At 39.0% G+C, this 20,838-nt stretch overlaps 4 protein-coding genes across 5 annotated transcripts; all 4 read left to right on the top strand.

Moving 5' to 3' along the window:
- Window positions 1–528: 528 nt before the first annotated feature.
- On the top strand, window positions 529–4,104 carry LOC311061043 (uncharacterized protein). The gene is made up of 2 exons (XM_084079526.1): window positions 529–1,142; window positions 1,607–4,104. Exons 1-2 carry the CDS (start codon window positions 953–955, stop codon window positions 2,530–2,532), a joined length of 1,116 nt encoding a protein of 371 aa, XP_083935652.1. The 5' UTR covers window positions 529–952; the 3' UTR covers window positions 2,533–4,104.
- Window positions 4,105–6,320: 2,216 nt separating this feature from the next.
- LOC311059826 (uncharacterized protein) lies at window positions 6,321–8,285 on the top strand. Its single transcript, XM_084077909.1, has 2 exons — window positions 6,321–6,845; window positions 7,228–8,285. Exons 1-2 carry the CDS (start codon window positions 6,656–6,658, stop codon window positions 8,121–8,123), a joined length of 1,086 nt encoding a protein of 361 aa, XP_083934035.1. The 5' UTR covers window positions 6,321–6,655; the 3' UTR covers window positions 8,124–8,285.
- Window positions 8,286–9,058: 773 nt separating this feature from the next.
- Window positions 9,059–16,008, top strand: LOC311060107 (uncharacterized protein). The gene is made up of 5 exons (XM_084078233.1): window positions 9,059–9,260; window positions 10,639–10,829; window positions 11,052–11,973; window positions 14,350–14,540; window positions 14,851–16,008. Exons 2-5 carry the CDS (start codon window positions 10,640–10,642, stop codon window positions 15,765–15,767), a joined length of 2,220 nt encoding a protein of 739 aa, XP_083934359.1. The 5' UTR covers window positions 9,059–9,260; window position 10,639; the 3' UTR covers window positions 15,768–16,008.
- Window positions 12,716–19,277, top strand: LOC311059942 (uncharacterized protein). 2 transcript variants are annotated; one of them, XM_084078068.1, is made up of 3 exons: window positions 12,716–12,835; window positions 17,557–17,747; window positions 17,946–19,277. In XM_084078068.1, exons 2-3 carry the CDS (start codon window positions 17,558–17,560, stop codon window positions 18,860–18,862), a joined length of 1,107 nt encoding a protein of 368 aa, XP_083934194.1. In that variant the 5' UTR covers window positions 12,716–12,835; window position 17,557; the 3' UTR covers window positions 18,863–19,277. The 2 variants fall into 2 exon arrangements, with proteins under 2 accessions (XP_083934194.1, XP_083934193.1); XM_084078067.1 differs by lacking the exon at window positions 12,716–12,835 and adding an exon at window positions 16,829–16,981.
- Window positions 19,278–20,838: the final 1,561 nt, after the last annotated feature.

Below are 20,838 nucleotides of genomic sequence, written 5' to 3'. Positions count from 1 at the left end.
GGCTATTTTCAGTGACTGCTTTATGAGAACAGAAAATACACTAGTAGTAAGCCCTGAGGGACTCCGGTTACCCATATGGGGGTTTAAGTGGCTAAAAAGGTGCGCTCCATAATGTGTTGGTACTCAAACGGTGGCCTAGTGGTTAGAGGGGCGGCCTTGATACCGGAAGGTCCCTAGTTCGATTCCCCAATTCATCACATCAATCATGAATCACCGCTGAATAGCCCTTGAGCAAGGCTTCCATGCAGGGTCTGGCTGTAAATAAGTTCCGCACTTAGTCCAACACCCTGGGTAAACAACAAACTTTGCTTTGCTTTTGTGCACCAGTAGAGGGCGACAAAACATTAAACATCTGTGTATCTGCAGAAGAAGGATGTTTTTTGGGTGTAGCTGCCTTTCGAAGCTGGTCTGGGAACTGTACAGCAAATGCCTGGATCACAGGACTGGATCCAGATTATTATGGACAGGAGACAAAAGCTGATCTCTGACCAGTTAGAGGGGCGGGGCAATGTAAACCTGGACCAGGAAGAAAGCTGTCGAGATACGAAACGGTCAGTCAGATTGTTGTGTTGGAACAACTCTTACGGTAATTTATTTGATAAATACCAACACTTCCATTTAAACCTATTTTAACTTGAACTTTCCCCAACTGGTGTTGTATTGCACACCAGTGATAACGTCAAATTAGAGAGACAACAGCAATATTAGATTGCAGATGACAAAGCTCCAACGAGGATTCGCACAAGATGTGTTATAAATGCATTATTAGAAAAAACACAAAGAATACTGTTCCATTCTTAACAGGATTCCAGTGTATTTGATGCTAAAGGCGTTGATGCAACATTATCAACCTGTTCTAATGACAGAGGGAAGCGGTTTATAGAGCTCCCCTCCCTGCATGCTCGGCTCATCGACGATATACTAAAGAATTGGACAGCGCCAGTCCAAAAGGATGTCCAAAATAGAGCGTCTGAATGCCCGGGTGACGAAGCTGCTGTCTGTGGCCGTGCACGAGGTTCTGTTGGTGGTGAAGGACACTGTGTCTGAGTACCAGGAGAAGACAGCCAGAACTCAGAGAGAGAACGACAGTCTGAAGAGAAGACTCCAGGAACTCCAAGACCAGTTGAAGAGAGAGAACAAGGGTAAAAAGAAAGACAACAGATGGTTTATGTCAGTGGTTATCAACCTGTGGGTCAGGACCCCCAGGGGGGTCCCCAGATGACAATGAAGTGACAATTTAAGGACTTTTAAAACCTAAAAGAATAAATGAAAAATGACTGCATCAAAAGACTAAAACTGGTCAAACATTGGCCAAATTGTCAATATAACAAAGGGACAAATATTGTGAAAATAACAGATCTACAAGATCTACGCGAGGTGTTGTGAACTTGTAGATCTGCTATTTTCACAATATTCATCTGTGGAACCAAGTCAAACGAAATTGAATGCCTCAACTCCTACATTCCAAGTGCTTATCAGGGTGGGGGGTCCCCAGTTCAAATATGATTATTGGGGGGGTCACAGCCTGAAAGGGTTGAGAACCACTGGTGTATATGAGGTTTTCTGTTCAATATAAACATTGTTTTTCATTTGTATTATCTTGCAGAAGTTATGCCAACGGTTGCCACTCCAACATGGAAGACCAATGTGGAGGTGTGTTCCATCAAGCAGCATCAGAAAGAACTGTTGGCAGAGAAAATAGAAATCTCATCCAATGAGGACAGTTCAGAAGATCTCTCCCCAGATTCACCTAAAGATAGTGCTGGTGAGTCATCCAACTGTGAGGAAAAAGTTCAGTCACTAAGTATTCCTTGTCAGTTTGATGACCCAATAACCCTTAAAACAGAGACTTGTGACAGAACATTAACATCAGTTTCAAATCATGTGAACTCTACAGATGCAAAGTCTGTCTCTGTAAACAGTTCTCATCCTTCACTCCTTGCCTCGTTTGAGATCAAGACCGAGCCTGAATTTGGTGAGGATTCCACACACGCCACAGAGTATTTTTATGATGTTTCCGGGACAAGCGGTCCAAACTTGGGCTCACTAGACCAAGAACTTCTTCAAGCTAATTCAGGGGCCTTCTTTGGATCAAGGATGTTCTTCAATCTGGGCCAAAATAGCATTGAAGAGCCACCAGCAGTTGGTAGCAATCTCACTGCGCCACTGTCCAGTAGGTACAGCACAAACAGTGATGTTGAAAAACAAGATGACATTTTCACAAACAGGAGGGTCATAGGCGGAACAGGCTTGCGAACATTCCAGAGACATCTCACACGGGAAAACCGCTACTGCTGCTCACTCTGTGGCCGTGCCTTCAGACATGCAGGTGACTTTAAAAAACACAACAGGGTCCACACGGGAGAGAAGCCATACTGCTGTTTAGTGTGTGGGAAGTCTTTCAGCCAGTCCGGCTACCTGAAAATACACCAGCGTTACCACACGGGCGAGAGGCCCTATGGCTGTACTCAGTGTGGAAAACGTTTCAGTCACTCAAGTAATTTTAAAAAGCACCAACTTACTCATCTGTAGCGCTAGTATGTTGCACCTTTAATAAAGAAGATAATCTTTTCACAAGTTATGTTTGAAATGACTCTTTTTAGATATTTGCAATAGACAGATTATTACTGATAATTAGGGATGTGTTGCAACAAATTATACCCGTCGGTGCCACACAGATTGCAAAGGTCTTCATCAAATTCTGTTGAAAGGACCAGTAAATGTTATACAGCTGGATCTCAAGCTTGTGAACTTTATGGGCATTTGTATCAAAGAAATAATTTTCATGGGGCTGACTATGTTAACAGAGCAAACAGACGTTGGATGTAAAATAATTCATCACATAATGAAATGTTTTAATTTGAAATGTATGTCGGCCTGCAATTTTAGAATTACAATCAGATTTGAAGTAAATTAATTGATAGCAGCATAAATAAATTAAATGATCCCCAGCCCATGTTCACTGTTATCCTTGAACTGTACAGTCTTCCACACAATTTGAACTGTATATCAAATAAATAACCTTGAAAGTTTGGATCTGTAACTCCCCAGCCTCCACAAGAAAAACACTTAAACAAGTTGTAATGTTTTTAAGCTTTATTTTAAATCTTACCCAATCTTAAATTAATATTGATTGATTGATTTGGTAGCTTAATTAAGTACAGCTTAATACAGTATAACAAATGTTCTCAATCATATCCACATATAGATCTCTTAAGCCAATTTATTGTTTCATTTCAGTATATTGAAAAAGGATTAAACTTTTTTTTTAATAGTCTTACCATACTGTATAAAGAGCTTAATATTAACCAAGGTACTTTGTACGTTGGTACTGTACATGATCACTGACAGGTCAAATTCACAATCACAGTACAACTTTGAACATTATAGCTGCACCCAGTCTCATATAGATGACTTTGAGATGAATGTTTCACTGTTTAGTTACACAACTTAACAGGAGGGAGGTACTTCAAAGGGACAGCTGTTCCAATTCCTGCCTGAATACCTTCAATTTATAAAAGTATTTCTCTGTCTTCTCCGGGGCTTAACAGTTAATTTACTGACACCACAAGTGTTTACGCCCGTTTTCTATTAGGTTGATTGATCATTTTCAGCATGAACTCATTTTCTAACAGAAGTAGGCAATGCAGTATGAAAATATTTTTTAGGCAAAGTTATTGAAACGATCACAATAACATGATGTGAGCTTGTCGATCTGCTATTTTCAGCGAAAGCTTTCCCCACAATACGGATGCTGGGGTATAGCAAGCATATGACATTTGATCTACAGGCACTTTACACTAGGCCTCTGCTTCCATTCTAATTCCCTATAAAATATATTTGCTATATTGAGTTCAAATTGATGTTACTAGGATACTTTTGTTTATTTCTAGTTTTTTAAACATCAAATTAAATTGCAAGACTAGAATCCAATTCACGATACCATTTAATTGCTGACCTATTAGACGGCAGCACTAATAGCCTTAAACCACTTAAGCCCTATATACTGTTGAGATTGTAAATCTGCTGTTTTCACCATTTTAGAAAAATATAGACAATTTTTGTTGTTTTGTTGACTACCAATTTAAATCTTCATTTAACTCTGAGAATGCACTAATGTAATGTGTACACTCTAGAGTAGTTGCACATATAGTTACAAATGGATAAATTAACACTTGACTTCCAAGTTGAAGTTGAAAAGAAATACCATCAAACGGTATCTTGAATGCTCTGCTCTCAATCAAGATGGATTAAAATACATGTTTGATGATAAGGAATGAAGACAATTATTTTATTTATGTTATGCAGTGCCTTTAATGACATGTTTTTGGTCCACATTATTGCTAATGAAAATGTGCTTAGAAGTAGTAGAGCTTGGTTTTCACAAACAGTGCTCCTTTTTGCAAGGATATGGTTACACCTACAAATAGCCTACTCAAGGTAAAATAAAATAAAAGCGTATAATACATATTCTTCTCCTTTCCCCTATGCTTCATTTCTTGTATCATTACATTTACACTTTTTTTTATATATATATAACTCATTAACCGCACCTAATCTATTCTCTATCACTATCTTAATAAATGCACCCAGCATTAGAAGCCTGTTTTTGTCTACAATACAGTATGTGTAGTACAGTTTGTGGGTGACAATGTGACAAGAAAAGAGGAAATTACCTACCTGGGTTGCATTTTAGAGGCAAATCTTTCCAGTGAAAACATGGCAACTAAAGTAATCAAAACAGTCAACCAAAGAATAAGATTTTTGTACAGGATCTCCTCACTGGTCAGTAGGAATACATTGAGGACTCTAGCAGGAGCACTCATCAAATGTCACTTTGACTATGCTTGCACCTCTCTTGGCACCACAAAGGCCTTATAAACAAGGCTCCACAAACTGGTCAGGCTACTACTTGGCCTCACACCTACAACTCATCTAACCCCTGCTCATTTTGCCAGCGTGGGATGGCTCAGGGTAGAGAAGACAGACTACAACAGCAACTTGCAATGGGCCTAGTCTACAAGATACACTACACCACAAATATATCCATGTACCTGTGTCAAACTACTTCAAAGACGTCCACAATCACAACACCAGAAGGAGCTCCACAAAACACGTTCAACCCACACTTGGCTCAAACAAGGTTTTTAACATTTGTTCTCCTGCTGTGCCACCAAAATGTGGAATGCCCTACCAACAGTCATAAAAAAGTGTGAATCCTTACTCTGCTTCAAAACCGCTCTAAAAGAGGTGGCTGCAATTCGGAATTGGCCCCTGAAGCCCCCCCCAAAAAAACTGTTTACTGTACATATTTTACTCGTTTATATTATGTTTTTGCAGGTATAGTATAGTATATCTGTCTGTCATTAAATGTTTTGATGAATTGAGTACACAGGACCCCAATGAAAACAAGCCATAGCGCTTTCTTGAAAAAAATCTTTTAAATCCTTTTAACAGACCTTATTATATATAAGTATTCAATCAATCAAAAACATGTTGAGATAAAGATAAATAAGCAAGCACACAGAAACATCAGGTGCTGAAGCCAGATGTTTGAATGATGATGTTTGAAGTTACGGTAGGTTACACTTACACAGTAACCTCGCATCACCAGTCTTTCCACCTCGGAGGAAAGCCTGGTATTCGTTACTGAAGGCCCATATGATCCGGTCTAGACCACGCCTACTGAAAAAAAAAAAAAAAAAAGCATCCTCTTTCCGGTTTTGTCGCGATCCGGTTTTGCGGTGCCGCTTTGTTTTGGTTCCCCAATCCCTATTTAAATGGAATAGAATTTCCCCGTGGGATAATATGGATAATACAGACGCTAAATAGTCTCTGGAAAGTACACTCACATTTATATTTAAAAAATAAGCTAAACTACGCCGTATCAAGGATTTTGGGGACGGACCTATTTTGGGGTGAGACGTCTTTCCGGTTTGTCGCGATCCGGTCGCTTTTCTTTTTTTTTCCGACCGGATCATATACCCGAAAAGGAACGATGCCCAGGCTAGTTACACAGTGAGTTTGAACACTGTTGAATTGTATTTTTCAATATTATTTAACATTTGTTTTAATTGTCCACAAGCCCTTGAGGGAGAACCCCCAGAAGAACATGTGTGTGATGGTGGGGTGCAGCAACTAACTAACCAAGAACACCATTACCCACAAGGCACTGCGATTAAATACGGGAGAAAAAATATGATGGGCCATTTGTTTACAGCTCCCGCGAGGATATCGGCGCGACAGGCCGGTATCTTCTCGGGTCTTCTTCATATCCACCATAATAAAGTGAAAAAGAGTGTTTGGTTTGTGGGGCACCATCGCAGATTGCACTAGCTAGGCTATGCGGCCGGGGTCACGCGAATGTTTTGTCCAGATACACTGCTAAAGGATAAATGAGACGGCTTGCTAACTTTAAGTTTAGAAATCAGAACACTAGACAGTAGACACCCCGTTGCGGTTGTTATGAAAACAAACATTGGTTTTACACGTGCCGATGCTGTCTGTCGGGCTCAGGTTCCCTCTGAAATCAAAGCTGCGAGCCATATCGATCATTGATCAAATGTCGCAGCATCTGCCGATTATTACTTGAAACATTCACACAACCCCAGATTCCCATCAACTCACCAGCTGCGCATCAGTATAACTGTAAACCATGTCGAAACTTGACCGCCTGAGCGCCCGTGTGGCCAGGCTGCTGACTGTGGCCGTGCAGGAGGTCCTGGACGTGGTGAAGGAGACCGTGTCCGAGTACCAGGAGAAGACTGCCAGAACTCAGAGAGAGAATCACAGTCTGAAGAGAAGACTGCAGGAGCTGCAAGAAAACATAAGGAGAGACGATGCAGGTTAGCAGCCATTGTTCTAAATCGTTAAACAGCTGAATTATTTAATTTTTATAACCAACAATGAATGGAAACACTAAGTTGTCTTGAGTGTATTAATTTAAGACCAAAAGTTAGTGATTCATATTTATAGGAGAAATTAAATGTTGCACCTCACCCAACTTGTATAGTTTTCTGGTTTGCCATTGAATTTGGGAGACAATTCTTGCATTCACCACTACTCTCTCAAAGGTGGTTCTTTGTCCACAACTCTTGTCAGAATGTTTTGTGACTCACTTTTTGGGGTCCTAATTCACTAGCTGAGAAACACTATTCAAGAGAATTCACTTGTCTATCAGTCAAGCTCTAGTCATTATGGTTTACTCACTGAGTGCTTTGTTTACAGACAAGACTCTTTACGATCAGTCTTCAACTCAAACCAAGCAAGAAGATGAACCAACAAGGCAAGATGAACTCGAACCAGAAAATGATAGTAGATGTGAGCCAAAGGTCAACTGGAAGAAACGACTAAGGAAAAAAAAAAGCAACTCTGAGGAGTTGACACATACATCGTCAGAAACAGACACCTGCAGCCTCATGGTTGCACTAGGTGAAGATGAGCATCAGGAGAGGTTGTCAAATGTGTCCAATGCAGCCTTGACGGTTTACATGACTCGTTCGCTGGCCGACACTGACCAAGACCACTCCACAAAGCCTGGAAGCGACTCAAGCTCTCCCACTCTCCCAGTGATCAAAACCGAGCCTGAGCTACCACAGGAATATTCATCCTCACATGAACATGTAAATCAGAACCAGCTTTTCTCATCATGTGGTGATTTTGAGAGCAGTGCAGCACAGAACGGTGGTATCTCTGAGCCCATGGAAGGCAATGCAGAGAATCCTAGTCTTGTGCACTACATCAACGCAGATGGCCTCAGCACGTTTGTGGACACATTTCCATTTGAATGCCATCCTGAGCTGGTCCAAGGTATCCGGATACCCTGCTTTGGGAACAGTCAGGATGACAGCCACATGTGTGTTGTATGTGGGAAGACTTTCAACCGAATTGGGAATCTACGGATCCATGAGCGCTGCCACACAGGGGAGAAGCCTTTCCGCTGCCTACATTGTGGAAGATGCTTCAGTCATGCTGGTAACCTGCAGAAACACAAGAGGGTTCATACAGGTGAAAGACCTTATGGCTGCCAACAATGTGGCAAGACATTCAGTCAGTCAAGTCACCTGAAGAAACATCTCAGAATTCATATGGACAGAGATGCAAAAGGAAGGCGAAGAATATAGGCTCAGTTGTTGAATTCATGTTGAGTTGTATTTATTGAGCCATGTGCAGTTATTTGTTTTATTTTTAGTGATGGCTATTTTAACTCAAAGCACACGTCTTACTAATATTTTATTTTAAAAATAATTTACAATACTATACTGGTTTGTAAAAAATGTTCTACATGTGAGATCGTCAGTAAATACCATGTGCTTGAGCCTTCATACATGCAGTGTATTTTTGTATATAATCAAAATAAATGTTTCAGTGTGTTCAAATAACATCATTACATCATTGAGGTGTGCCTATTATGACACTGTCTTTAAAGCATAGCAAGCTGCATGTTTGATCTTTTTTACGTTTTTAAACTATGAGTATACATTTCCCTAGCCATAGTGTGATGAGATGGGAGGGATAAGAATTACATGAGATGTGTATAATGTCTAATACTGTATGTACGCACTCAGAATATATAATATAACAAAGGAAATATGGCCCAGTAAAAATGATTAATTCCAAACATATTTCTGGTTGCATCACAAGTCTGCTCATGATGTACCTTAATTCATGAATTAACAAAACATATTTATCTGATTTTATTCTTCAAAGTGCAGGAAAAGTCCCCTTTTCTATTTTGCTGCTGCAAAAGATGGATTGATGGTTAGGTGGATAATGATTTACACCAGTGGTTTTATGTTTAAAAAATATTCATGATTTTCAAAAGATTAAAAAAATAAAATAATAATCAAATATACAAGCTCGCAGCGTGGCACGAAGTGACACGCTGTGAGTCCCCGGACCCCACTTTGAGAACCACTGATTTACACATCAGAGAATCCATAAAAAACATTGACTATAAAATTCTAGTCTTTTATTTTGAAACGCAACCGATTCCTGGTAGTAGTTGCGCTTGTGCTTCCGGGGTCATCTATTTTATTTACATTATGTATCACGTCCTTTGCTTCCAAGTAATCTTTCTCGCTCCAATGGTTTAAGTTAATTTGAAGTTTTAATGTTCTGCTGGCATTAGATGTCCAAAGTTTCGAGCTGCTAAACAAACAGATGCACTGGAACTGATCCTTTGACCCTGGTGTTGTTGAGCAACCTTTTAAACGATCCAAGAGCACTTTGAAAGAAAAACGGATCAGCTCGCCAACAAGGTAAGCCATTGAAACAGTGCATTAAAACTAAAACCATTCTACTATATTCTGCGATCAGAAATCAGGAAAATGTTGCAGTGGTGTAAAGTAAGTAAGTACATTTACTCAAGTACTGTACTTACGTACAATTTTGAGTTTTTTTTTTACTGTACTGGAGTATTTCCAATTTTCAATACTTTTACTTCTACTCCACTACATCTCAAAGGCTAATATTGTACTTAATATTGTACTACAATTATTTGAAAACTTTGGTTACTTCGTAGATTTTGATTATTGTTACAAGACATACATTAACCTCTTCAGCCCTATACATTTCGGCCATTTGAAAATGTAAATGTTATACATTTGAAAACTTGTGAAATGGGACATTCTGCATAATGAGTACTTTTACTTTTGTACTTTAAGTATATTTTCATACCAATACTTTTGTACTTTTACTCAAGTACATTTTTTGATTCTGGACTTTTACTTGTAACAAAATATTTCTACATTGCAGTATTGATACTTTTATTTAAGTAAACAATGTGAGTTTTTTTCCACCACTGAAATGTAGGCTGTGAAATTGTGCTGCCCTATATAAATTAGTTGATAGTAATGGAGTTTACAGGTTTGAAACCACTGACTTATGAACAAATCTATAGCACTGTCTGTCACAGTAGGCCTATCTCAACAGTTTCCAATTGTTATATGACATCAGGTGTACTGTTTCTATATCTGTAGGCTACTACTACTGACGTTTATCACACTAGCTAAGAAATGTGACTGTTGTTTGGGGAAATAAATAGTGACTAGCATTAGGCATAAGAAACTAGCTCCACTTTACAGAGCAGTCTTAGTGTCCAATTAGCTGTAAATGCTAGCTCTTACAGAGGGCACATAGAACATGGGTAATTTAGCAACATAAGGTGACTGTTATAATATATTTTATTAGGCTGCATTGCCTGTATCTGTTAGACCTGCATCTGTTATGTTCTCTTATCTGACCTGTATGTTTGACCAGCACATGTAATGATTCACTCTAATCTGCATAAGCACAGATATGTTTGTGATGTCATGGTCACTTGCTTTATTGAGATACTGTATGCACAATGATTCAGGATGCAATTGTTGAAGTACAACTCGATCTACATAGAACATCATGATTTATTATGTGCTTATTAATATCATACTCTGTTCCATTATGTATCTGACTTAAATGACTCAAATCTTCTATTCACGCAATGTGACTTGTACTTATGAACGTTTCGTGTGATACTTGCGTGTTGTTTTCCAAATTTGCTGCTTTCTTAGACATACCTCAACCAGCATTAAGGAATTAACAACAGTGACTAACACTCAATAATAAAGATGTTTCTTTGTTTTGTTTTTGTCATTTTAGGATGTCTAAACTTGAGCGTCTAAATACTCGTGTGACAAAGTTGCTTACTGTAGCAGTGCACGAGGTTCTGGAGGTGGTGAAAGAAACTGTATCAGAGTACTTGCAGAAAACTGCCAGAACGCAGAGAGAGAATGAGAGTCTGAAAAGAAGACTTCAGGAACTGCAAGATGAGTTAAGGGAAGCCAACGAAGGTGAGCTTCATTACTGTAATCGTTATTTCTACTTGCTCTAATTGGTCATATTTAACCTTTAATTATTCTTGGTTGCAGACATGTATGGTTAGATGGTAACAAATAATTATTAAACACAATAAAAAATAAAATGAGAAACAATGAATTAAGAAAGTTCGGAAACACATTTACATTTGTGCACATGTCTTCGAGTATCAAAATGATGTACTTTCTCTCCTACAGCCAATAAATGTGCTCCTTTCCCACCGTCCTCTTATAAAGCAAGGCAAGATGAACCAGTGCAGGATGAACTGAAGCAGGAGCCACAATTAGAAAACAGTCAAGGACATGATCTAAACCTCACTGAGACAAAATCAAATGCGCTTCAGATGGAGCCATTCAATTCAGGGGAGCTGAACTGCACAGCAACTGCACATGCGCATGCGGTCGAATGCAGCACCACAAATGCACTAGTTGAACAAGGAGAACATGATAGAATCTCAAATGTGACCAACGCAGCTTTGACAGTTTACACAAGTCATTCACTACTAGATGATGAGCAAGATAATTCAGTGGGACAAATAAAATTAATCAAAATGTCTGGAAACCTTATGAGCCCCCCCTCTCTCCCAATGATAAAAACAGAGTCCGCACCACTTCCATATTCAGCCTCGCATGAACATTTGGAACAGAGTCAGTTATTCATGTGTGGAGATTTGGAAAGTGGAACCGTGCAAAATGCTGGCATGCCTGAGTCCATGACAGACAACACAGAGATTCCTGGCATGGTGCATTACATAAATACAGATGGTCTCAGCACCTTTGCAGATTCATTTCAGTTTGAGTGCCATAGTGAGCTGGCTCAAGGTATCAGGAAACCCAGTTTTGGGAAAAGACTAGAGAGTCACAGTTGCAATATATGTGGGAAGACATTCAACAGGATTGGGAATCTAAAGATCCACCAACGCTGTCACACAGGGGAGAAGCCTTATTGCTGCCTACATTGTGGAAGGCGCTTCAATCATGTTGGTAACCTGCATAAACACAAGAGAATTCACACAGGCGAAAGGCCTTATGGCTGTCAACAATGTGGCAAAACCTTCAGTCAGTCGAGTCACCTCAAGACACATCAAAAACTCCATATGGACAGGCGTTCTACTGTTCAGTGAAGAAAACAGTCGAGTCCTTGAATTATTGTTGATTTGATGTATTGAGTTGCTTTGTTTGTTGATTTAAACTATTCTTTTGAACTCCGAAACACACACCTGATACTGTTTATTTTCCTACTGTTTAAAACAATGTGAGATAATTTTCAGGTAGACAACACTTAAGTCTTTACTAGTATACAAAATCTCTTATGATTGTGTATACTGTGATTAATAGCATTAATTTAAACAGCTATCCTTGACATTTTAACGAGCTGCAAATTTCAATGACATTAACAACACATTGTGGATAAATCTGTGAATCAGCAATTTTATGAATCTTATTAAAAATCTAATGTAAGTAATGCTCATCTAAATATAAAGTATAAAAACGTTGTAGACCACTTAAAATGTGTACTTTTATTTTATTTTTTAATCCCAGTTATACAAAGTGTATTTATTAAATGTCTTAAATAAATAACAAAACAAGTCAGTGTGGCCAATTTGATATTTGGATATAGCACACTTTCACATTTGTTCCATTTCATTTTACATTTTCTTTAATCCACAAATATGACTTCCTAACCTGCTCATCAATACCAATATAACGTTCAATTGTATATGTAATATATATGTGTGTGCACATCTATTTATATAGATAATAGCAGAGCACCCAACTGTTGCTTTTATTTTGAAATGGAGAAGAAAGGGAAGTAATTGGGATTATTCTTCCGGAGGTTATTGACTGTGTTATGATGTATTTTTGATTTAGACAGCAGAAGTTATGTTTGATTGATATTAATGAAATCGTCTGCTAGAAGTTTGTTGGGGCTACGGTTCGGTTACAAGCAAGCACGAGGAGGATTTTTGAAACATAAGAAGGTAATGTTGAATTGTGGCTTGCATTGAAACCTAACCTGTGTCCTTGGAAAGAAATGTACAGTATTTAGTAAACAGTCAACATTAGTTTCTTAAGTCAATCCGCCAATGAAGAGCGATGGTGACTGGTGCTGGATAAATGAATTTAACAGGATGACTCAGAGCCGCAAGCAACTCTGAGATCCTATTTTTAATATCTGGAATCTAGAGTTGCAATACCAACCCTTGACAGCACATACATCCAAACAGAAAAGTCCTATCTGATCGTATTAAACGACGTTAAACTGACCAACATTGCAGCTGTACGGAAAGCATGAATTGTCCTCTTTGTATCTGCAAAGTTTTTGTTTCATAAAAATCCACTATAGACAAGTTATCAGCTACTTTCTGACAATCAATTCCGTGCAGGTGATTCTTTTTTCTAAGTGTTGGCGTTTGGAAGCCCTCGTTTTCTATAACGCAACGTCTTGCTGCCTCACTGCATTATGTGACATTTAGAAACAGGTGATACGAAGGACCATTGAGTGATTTCCAACGTGCGCTTCCAAACTCCAACACTTACAAAAAATGATCACCTGCACAGAATTGTATTGACAGAAAGTAGCTCAAAGCTCATGACATGTCTATGGTGGATTTTTATGAAACAAGAAATAAATATGACTTGACAGTCATATTATTAGCAGCTGCATTCTGTAGTGTGTGTGTGTGTGTGTGTGTGTGTGTGTGTGTGTGTGTGTGTGTGTGTGTGTGTGTGTGTGTGTGTGTGTGTGTGTGTGTGTGTGTGTGTGAGAGATTGTTTTCATAGACCTGATTAGGACAGCCAATGACACTTACAGTAGGTGTCACTCAGGTGTCGGACTAGGTCTGACCCTGTTTGTAGAGCAGCAGCTTTGCAGCAGCTGCTAAAAACTTTGCAGATAGAGGATAATTCAAGCTTTCCGTACAGCTCCAACGTTGGTGAGTTTAACGTCGTTTAATACAATCAGATAGGACTTTTCTGTTTGGATGTATGGGCTCTCAAGGATTGGTATTGTAACTCTAGATTCCAGATATTAAAAATAGGATCTAAGAGTTGCCTGCGGCTAGACTCAGGATGATTGTCAGGGTACATTTTGGTTAGTGACAGGACAACTGTGGTAGGCTAATACAAAATGAACTTGCTTGGATCAAGGCTCAATTTACGTTCCAAAACGATGGTCTGTTACAATCCTGGTTCATTAGTTGGGTAGTCTAGTACAAGAGCTGTTCTTAGCCAAGCAAATCCTGCCCAACAATGTCAACAATACATTTACATGAAATATATATATATATATTCCCCGTTCATCTCTAATCAATGGCCAGTCACTAGTGACTAGGCATAAATTCTAGCTCCAGGTTAGATCACTTCACTCCACACAGAGCTGTCTTGTGCTAGCTCTGGTGTGGACTTAGGCACACAGAACATGTAAAACTGTGCAACATTGAAACCTAAATTACATAATGTGACTTACACACAGATGTTTTTCTGTCCATTTTAGGATGTCTAAACTGGAGAGTCTAAATGCCTGTGTGACAAACTTGCTCACGGTGGCAGTGCATGAGGTTCTGGACATGGTGAAACAGACGGTTTCAGAGTACCAGCAGAAAACTGTCAGAACACAGAGAGAGAATGATAGTCTGAAAAGAAGACTTCAGGAACTCCAAGACCAGTTAAAGGAAGCCAGTGAAGGTGAGCTTCATTGGTGTAATTGTTAATTCTATTTGCTGTCATTTGTAATATTGTACCATTAGTTCCTCTTGATTGCAAACAAGATAGTCAGTAGAAGTAAACACATTTTATTTATAATAACATTGTTCAAAAAATATGTATTGCATTTTGATACTGTTTTCACATTAACAATTTAAAGGCCAGTTCACACCAATGCAACTACTTGCTTGTTTTATTGCAAGGAGTTGTGACTAGTTGCATAATTGGTGTGGTCTGGCCTTAACACATCTCTTCCAGCATGATTGAATTTGATGTACTTTCTCTTCTACAGGCAATAAATGTGCTCCTCTCCCACCATCCTCGTGTAAAACAAGGCAAGATGAACCAATGCAGGGTGATCAGAAGCAGGAGCAACAATTAGAAAACAGTCAAGGACATGATCCAAGCCTCACAGATACAAAATCAAAAACGCTTCAGATGGAACCATTCAATTCAGGGGAGCTGGACTGCACAGCAACTACACATGCACATGCGGTCAAATTCAGCACCACAGCTGCACTAGTTGAACAAGGAGAACATGATAGAATCTCAAATGTGACCAACGCAGCTTTGACAGTTCACACAAGTCATTCACTAGATGATGAGCAATGTAATTCAGTGGAAAGAATAAAATTAATCAAAATGTCTGGAAACCTTATGAGCCCCCCGTCTCTCTCAATGATAAAAACAGAGGACGAACCACTTCCATATTCAGCCTCGCATGAACATTTGGAACAGAATCAGTTATTCATGTGTGGAGATTTGGAAAATGGAACTGTACAAAATGATGGCATGCCTGAGTCCATGACAGACAACACAGAGATTCCTCGCATGGTGCATTACATAAATACAGATGGTAGCAGCAACTTTGCAGATTCATTTCAGTTTGAGTGCCATAGTGAGCTGGCTCAAGGTATCAAGAAACCCAGGAAAAGACTAGAGAGTCACAGTTGCAATATATGTGGGAAGACATTCAACAGGATTGGGAATCTAAAGATCCACCAACGCTGTCACACAGGGGAGAAGCCTTATTGCTGCCTACATTGTGGAAGGTGCTTCAATCATGTTGGTAATCTGCGTAAACACAAGAGAATCCACACAGGTGAAAGGCCTTATGGCTGTCAACAATGTGGCAAAACTTTCAGTCAGGCGGGTCACCTCAAGACACATCAAAAACTCCATATGGACAGGCGTTCTACTGTTCAGTGAAGAAAACGGTTGAGTCCTTGAATTATTGTTGATTTGATGTATTGAGTTGCTTTGATTGTTGATTTGAACCATTCTTTTAAACTCCGAAACACACACCCGGTACTGTTTATTTTCCTACTGTTTAAAACAATGTGAGGTCATTTTCAGGTAGACAACACCAAGTATGTACTATTTATTACTGCTAGTATACAACATCTCTTATGATTTTGTATACTGATTAATAGCATTCATTTAAACAGCTATCCTTAATTTTAGTTTGGAGATACTCTGTTTATTTGCTTAGTTACTTCAATAAGTGTCTGTACTACCTATGAGTATGTAAAATAACAAAAACGAATAAACAAAACGTTAAAAAAAAAAAAAAAAAATCCTTGACATTTTAACAAGCTGCAAATTTCAATGGCGTATTAACAACATAATGTTGAATGAAGAATCTGTGAATCAGCAAGTTTTTTTAATCTTGTAAAAAATGTAAGTAATGCTCATCTAAATACAAAGTATAAAAACGTTGTAGACCACTTAAAATGTGTTTTTTATACAATAACAATATTCCCAGTTATACAAAGTGTATTTTCCATATGTCTTAATAAATAACAAATACAATTAGTGCAGCCATGTTGATATATATTTGGATATAATACATTTTCAAAACTACCCTTGGTTCATTTACATGTGCTCAGATAACATACAATTTATGCATTATCAATGTTCTCTGTTGATCTTTATAAACCTCCTTCCTCGGGTCATGGTTCAAGGGAAAAAGAATAGTAGTAAAAATAATACTGCCTATCCTGCTTACCAATATAACGTCCAATGTCCAAATGTAAAACCAATATAGGTGTGTGTGTGTGTGTGTGTGTGTGTGTGTGTGTGTGTGTGCGTGCGTGTGTGCGTGCGTGCGTGCGTGCGTGCGCGCGCGCACACACACACACACACACACACACACACACACACACACACCTAAAACATTATAGAACGCCCAATCATGCTTTTATTTTGAAATGAAGAACAAAGGGAAGTAGTTGGTATTGCTCTTCCGGAGGTCATTGACTGTTGTGATGATGTGTTTTTGATTTGAGTTAGACAGCACAAGTTATGTTTGCTTGACATTCGTCAAATCGTCTGCTACAAGTTTGTTGGGGCTACGGCGGTGATGTGTAAACGATAGTTCGGCTACAATCAAGCACTGAGGAGGATTTTTCAAACATAAGAAGGTAATGGTAGTAGTTATGATGTTAAATAGAATCGCTCGCTTGCATTGAAACCTATCCCCTGTCCTTGGATTGAAATGCACAGTATTTAGTAAACATTCAACATTAGTTTCTTACGTCATCCGACAATGGAGAGTAATGGTGACGTGACGTCAGACTGGTGCTGGATAAATGAATTTAGCAGGATGACTCAGAGGCATACCCAGACTAGCCCTGGTCCAGAGCGTTAGTGAGAGAGAGAACCCACTAACGTTCTGAACCATGGCTACCCCAGACCCATGATGATTGTCAGGGTACATTTCGGTTTGACAGTGACAGGACAACTGTGGTGGGTTAATACAAAATGAACATGCTAAGATCAAAGCTCTATTTAAGTCCCACAATTACGATGAATTGAATACACAGGATCACAATGGAAACAAGCCCCTAGGGCTTTTTGTTATCCTTTTAGCAGTCATTGCAATATCGTACCACTGTACTATCTGCAACTGTTAGCACACAGAACATGTAAAACTGCAACATTGAAACCTAGATTACATAATGTGACTTACACAAAGATGTTTTTCTGGCCATTTTAGGATGTCTAAACTTGAGCGTCTAAATGCCCGTGTGACAAACTTGCTCACGGTGGCAGTGCATGAGGTTCTGGACATGGTGAAACAGACGGTTTCAGAGTACCAGCAGAAAACTGTCAGAACACAGAGAGAGAATGATAGTCTGAAAAGAAGACTTCAGGAACTCCAAGACCAGTTAAAGGACGCCAGTGAAGGTGAGCTTCATTGGTGTAATTGTTATTTCTATTTGCTGTCATTTGTAATATTTTACTTTTAGTTCCTCTTGATTGCAGACAAGATAGTCATTAGAGATATAAAAAAAAAAAATTCAAGGGTGTTCAAAAAATATGTATTGCAGTTCGATACTGCTTTCTTCCAGCATGATTGAATATGATGTACTTTCTCTTCTACAGGCAATAAATGTGCTCCTCTCCCACCATCCTCGTATAAAACGAGGCAAGATGAACCAATGCAGGATGATCTGAAGCAGGAGCAACGATTAGGAAACAGTCAAGGACATGATCCAAACCTCACAGAGACAAAGTCGAAAACGCTTCAGATGGAACCATTCAATTCAGGGGAGCTGAACTGCACAGCAACTATGCATGCACGTGTGGACGAATACAGCACCACAGTTGCACTAGTTGAACATGATAGAATCTCAAATGTGACCAATGCAGCTTTGAGAGTTTACCCAAGTCATTCACCAGATGATGAGCAAGATAATTCAGTGGGACAAATGAAATTAATTAAGATGTCTGGAAACCTTTTGAGCCCCCTGTCTCTCCCAATGATAAAAACAGAGTCCGAGCCACTTCCATATTCCTCCTCCTCACACGAATATTTGCATCAGAACCAACTATTTACATGTGAAAATTTGGAAAGTGGATCAGCACAGAATCCTGGAATCCCTGAGTCCATGACAGACAACACAGAGATTCCTGGCATGGTGCATTACATAAATACAGATGGTCTCAGCACCTTTGCAGATTCATTTCAGTTTGAGTGCCATAGTCAGCTGGCTCAAGGTATCAGGAGATCCAATTCTGGGAAAAGACAGGAAAGCCACATTTGCAGTGTATGTGGGAAGATATTCAACAGGATTGGGAATCTAAAGCTCCACCAACGCTGTCACACAGGGGAGAAGCCATATTCCTGCCTACATTGTGGAAGGCGCTTTATTCATATTAGTAACCTGCACAAACACAAGAGGATCCACACAGGTGAAAGGCCTTATGGCTGTCAACAATGTGGCAAAACTTTCAGTCAGTCGAGTCACCTCAAGACACATCAAAAACTCCATATGGACAGGCGTTCTACTGTTCAGTGAAGAAAATACTAGTTGAGTCCTTGAATTATTATTTTACATCTGTATTCCATTATTACATGGTATTACACACAGGTGTGTGTGTGTGTGTGTGTGTGTGTGTGTGTGTGTGTGTGTGTGTGTGTGTGTGTGTGTGTGTGTGTGTGTGTGTGTGTGTGTGTGTGTGTGCGTGTGCGTGCGTGCGCGCGCGTGTGACAAGTAGTCTTACTATTAGCATTCTGTCAAACTGTTATCACTTGGCATTATAACAAGCTGCTAATTTCAATGACTGAATAACTTCACAAGATGTTTAATAACTGAGTTTATTTGCAATATTTTATACAAATGTAAGTCATGCAGTGCACTCAGGCTATATAAATATAAAGATTTTTTTTTAAACAGTTTTGACCGCTGAAAACGTATGCTGTTCAACAGCAGTATTCCCACAATATTGTATATACTGTACTTATAACATGGTAATAGGCTATCTTAAATAAACAACAAAACTAATCAGTGTGTCCATCTGGATATATATTTGGACGGAACAAAATGCCAGTGACTAGAACTATATTCTAATGACATATGGTAAATTTGCTCAGAATGGTGTTGCAGTTGACATGCTATACTGAACAAGAACCCTAACTATAAAGGACTTTATAGTTTTTAAGCACTTAACATAAATCTGAAGATAAAACATTATGGGAATTTCACTAAAAAAGGTAGCTAGGTATTTCCGGCTTTAGGCCTGTGTGCAGAATGCCATCATTAAATGGCTTCAGAAGGTTGGAGGCAGACTAGACTACACTGTAAAGCAATGCAGAGGACAATTATTCCATGAAAACAACCCACAAATGAGACCGGTATTTCTACATAGTTTTGTTTAAATGTGCCTAATTTTGGAGGTGTACACATATTGACTACTTTAACATTTGTCCTGGTAAACTGCAAGTTTTACAAGAAGACGCTACCAATTATGTATGTCTGTATGTATGTAGTTGAGTTGGTAATGAGAATGTGTTGTTTGATTGATTGATTGATGTACTTTATTTAGTAAGACATGAGAACAACAGTGCATGGAAGTGCAAATTCACAATACAAGGTCTACTAAACTGGAAGGCTCATAAAGCACTAACATTTACTCAAGTACTGTACTGAAGTACAATTTTGAGGTATTTTTACTTTACTGGAGTATTTCCGGTTTTCAGTACTTTTACTTCTCCACTACATCTCAGAGGCAAATATATATATGTAGATCTGCTATTTTCAAAGACTTTTGTACTTTTACTTTTGGTACTTTAAGTATATTTTGATGCCAATCCTTTTGTACTTTCACTTAAGTAACATTTTGAACACAGGCCTTTTAACAATAACAGAGTATTTTTATTGGGGTATTGCTACCTTTACTTAAGTAAAATATCTGAATACTTCTTCCACCACTGCATGTGTGTGCAAGAAAGGAGGCTGAACAAAAAACAGAAGATGCCCATTCAGCCAATTCCGTGCCGCAGCGCCACCCGCTGTCCGACCAAAGATGTTGCACGAGAGACATTACGCCACTCTGGTGTTGCTAACGTCATTAATCACGTGGTTATTTCCGCACCAATAGCAAGCTTCGGCACAAGCCTGCGTCTGTAGTGTTGCCATGTCTGCTTGTTGTAAGCGACTTTGGGCTTCTTTTTCTGTAAAGTTGCTTTTTAGTAGTTAAAAAGTGCTAAAAGTATTTTGTGACCGCTGCCTGTACCAGATTAGTGTTAAAAGGAATGTTTTTAAACTATTCAAAATGTTTTACTTTTTTCATTTTTTTGTTGTTGAAAATAGCCGATCTACAAGCTCACAACGCGTCGCATCGTGACGCGTTGTGAGCTTGTAGATCGGCTATTTTCAAATATCCGACGCTCATGTGGGCTTGTGGGCTTGTTTTCGTAGACCTCGTTGCTTATCTCTCTCGCAGAACCTGGCAACACTGTCTGCCATTACCAGAGAGATCTGCTTCCGGAGGT

The sequence above is a fragment of the Gymnoscopelus microlampas genome, assembly GCF_963454915.1.
Source record: "Gymnoscopelus microlampas genome assembly, chromosome: 14".
Taxonomy (NCBI): domain Eukaryota; kingdom Metazoa; phylum Chordata; class Actinopteri; order Myctophiformes; family Myctophidae; genus Gymnoscopelus; species Gymnoscopelus microlampas.
The sequence above is the reverse complement of the archived record's forward strand: the minus strand, read 5'-3'. Positions and strand labels throughout refer to the sequence as shown.